At 45.2% G+C, this 3,148-nt stretch overlaps 1 protein-coding gene across 1 annotated transcript in view; it reads left to right on the plus strand.

Moving 5' to 3' along the window:
• Positions 1-1,527: 1,527 nt before the first annotated feature.
• The window catches only part of crybg1a (crystallin beta-gamma domain containing 1a), an 84,933-nt gene continuing 83,312 nt past the window's right edge, over positions 1,528-3,148 (plus strand). The window contains exon 1 of the mRNA XM_048596700.1: positions 1,528-1,542. Within this exon, the coding sequence (XP_048452657.1) occupies positions 1,528-1,542 (15 nt within the window). The remainder of the gene's footprint in view (positions 1,543-3,148) is intronic.

Here is a 3,148-nt window from a genome sequence, read left to right on the forward strand (position 1 = left end):
GAAACGTCAGCCTTCCTGCTCCTCTGATGCTGCTTGGCCTGCTGTGTTCATCCAGCTCTACACCTTGTTACCTCAGATTCTCCAGCATCTGCAGTTCCTACTATCTCTTGTTCCTCATCATGTTTGCCTTGGTTTCTACTCTTACTCAACTTGTGCACCCACTGCCCTACTCCTTGGTTCACACCGCCCTGCTACATTAGTTTAAACCCTCCCCAACCACTGTACCAATTACCTCTGCAAGGACATCAATCTCGGTCCTGCCTGGGTGTAACTCGTCCAGTTTGTAAGGGTCCCACCTCCCCCAGAACTGGTCCCAATGCTGCATGAATCTGCAAGAGGATTTGAAAATTAAAGTCAGAAACATAGAAGATAGGAGCAGGGGTAGGTCATTTGACCCTTTGAGCCTACTTCTGCATTCGTTATGATCATGGCTGATCATCGAGATCAATGCCCTAAACCCCCTATCTCTTGAACCCTTTAGCTACAAGAACAATATTCACTTCCTTCTTGTGAACACATAATTTTTAGCCTCAACCACTTTCTGTGAATTCCACAGGCTCACCACACTAAGTGAAGAAATTTCTCATCTCAGTCCTAGAAGAGTTACCCTTTATCCTTAAACTATGACCCCTGGTTTTGGGCTCCCCCACCATTGCAAACATACTTCCTGTATCTAACCTATCTAGTCTGGTTAGAATTTTATGGTTTTTATGAGATTCCCCCATCATTCTTCTAAATTCCAGTGAATATAATCTTAACCAACTCAATCTCTCCTCATATATCAGTCCTGCCATTCCAGGAATCAATTTGGTAAACCTTTGTTGCACTCAGAATATCAAAACCGCACAAAATGTTCCCGGTGTGGCCTTATCAATGCCATGTATAATTGCAGCAGGATATCCTTGTTCCTGTACTTGAATCCTCTTGCTATGAAGGCCAACATGCAGCTTGCCTTCTTTACCACTCGTTGTACCTTTGTGCTTACTTTCAGCAACTGGTGCCTGAGGACATCCACCTACTTCCAGCCTTCAGACAATCCTGAACTAGGATTTTCATGTCCCTTTGTGCCTTAGATTTCTGAAGGTTTTCCCAGTTTAGAACATAGTCTATGCCTCTATTCTGCCTATTAAAGTGCATAACCTTGCACTTTCCAACATTGTATTCCATCTGCTCCTTCTTTTTCCCACTTCCCTTGCCTATCAAAGTCCTTCTACAGCCTCAGTGATTCCTTAACACTATCTGTCCCTCCACCTATCTTTGTGTCATCTGCAAACTTAGTAATGGTGTGCAGCACAGTGGTTCAGTGGTTAGCACTGCTGCCTCACAGCACCAGGGACCTGGGTTTGATTCCACCCTCAGGCAACTGTCTGTGTGGAGTTTGCATGTTCTCTTCCTGTCTATGTGGGTTTCTGCTGGGTGCTCTGGTTTCCTTCCACAGTCCAAAGAGGTGCAAGTTAGGCAAATTGGCTATGGTAAGTTGCCCATAGTATTCAGGGATGTGTGGGCTAAGTGTGCTAGCCAGGCGAAATGCAGAGTTACAGGGTAAGGATAGCAGGATGGGTCTAAGTGGGATGCTGTTCGGAGGGTTATGTGGACTTGTTGGGCCAAGTAGCCTGTTTCCACACTGTGGGGATTCTATGGAATACCCTCAGTTCTGTTGTTAATGTACATGTGACTAGTTGTATCCCAACACTGACCCCTGCAGAACTCCACTACTCACTGACTGCAATCCTGAAAAAGAGCCCATTTATCCCTCCTGTCTGCCTTATGCTAGTCAGTTAATTCTCGAGCCCTAACACCACGGGTTGTTGTTTCCCTTAGCTGCTTCCCGTGCAGAAACTTGTCAAAGGCCTTCTGGCAATCCAAATAGATCCTTTGTCTAACATGCTGGTTACCCTCTCAAAGAATTCTAACAGATTTGTCAGACATGACCCTCCCTTTATGAAAATGTGCTGTCTCAGGCCTGTTTTGCCATGCACTTATAAGTACTCCACAGTGTCATCCTAAATAATGGACTCTTAAAATCTTACCAATGACTGAGGCCAGGCTAACTGGCCGGTAATTTCCCACTTTCTGCCTCCCTCCCTTCTTAAACAATTTATTGTCATTTTTTTAAAAATATGTTCCAACATTGAATTTGGTTTGCTCACTGCCACTGGGCAATAACTTCCCCTTATTGTAAGCTAGGATCCCAAATCTCCTTCATCGTTCCATTTTCTGTTATTTCAAATCTAGTTCAATAAATCCCCTTTTTGAATTTTGTTTTGTCTCCACTCGAAGCATTTGCAGTGCCATGCATTGAATTTTGTTTTGTCACCTGTCCATCCCATTGCTGGGAGTATATTCCAATCCGGAACAAAAACAAAGTTGCTGGAAAAGCTCAGCAGGTGTGGCAGGGCCTGAGGAAGGGTCCTGAGGAAGGGTCACCTGACCGAAACGTTAACTCTGTTTTCTCCTCCACAGATGCTGCCAGACCTGCTGAGCTTTTCCAGCAACTTTATTTTTGTTCCTGATTTACAGCATCCGCAGTTCTTTTGGTTTTTATTGTATATTCCAATTAAACTGTTGCTGAAAAGAAGTAGGAGAGTTCTAGAAATCTGAGATAAAAATCCACTGATATGTCATCAACTTGAAAGCTAATTCTTTCTGTCACCATAGATACTGTCTATCCCGCTGATTATTTGCAGAACTTTTCTTTGTGTATTCATCCTGTTCCGTTTTGGAGACTACGATCTTTGGTAGAAATTAATAGTGTCAACACCTGTCTGTTAATCTGGCCACCGCCTCCCACTAATGTCACAATCCTGCTTTGTTTCCTTTCTGAGGGTTTTCTCTATTCCCTTTTTGCTTACCGCTCAAAGCTATCACGTTACCTAGCTGACTAGGCCCGTGACATCAGGTCATTTCTCGTCAGATCCCGGACTCTTGAACAAAGCTGAGTCACAAGGAGAGCATCAACGCACACTTAGATCTCTAGCCCAATCTAGCAGCAGAGCTTACTTGAAGCTCCAGCCCAAGGAGAGCAGCAACACTCTCTTGGAGCTCGCGGCCCAGGCGCAGCAGCAGCGCTTACCTGGAGCTCGCGGCCCAGGCGCAGCAGCAGCGCTTACCTGGAGCTCGCGGCACAGGGGCAGCAGGAGCGCTTACC

This window comes from Rhincodon typus, chromosome 5 (assembly GCF_021869965.1).
Source record: "Rhincodon typus isolate 14 chromosome 5, sRhiTyp1.1, whole genome shotgun sequence".
Classification (NCBI taxonomy): Eukaryota; Metazoa; Chordata; class Chondrichthyes; order Orectolobiformes; family Rhincodontidae; genus Rhincodon; species Rhincodon typus.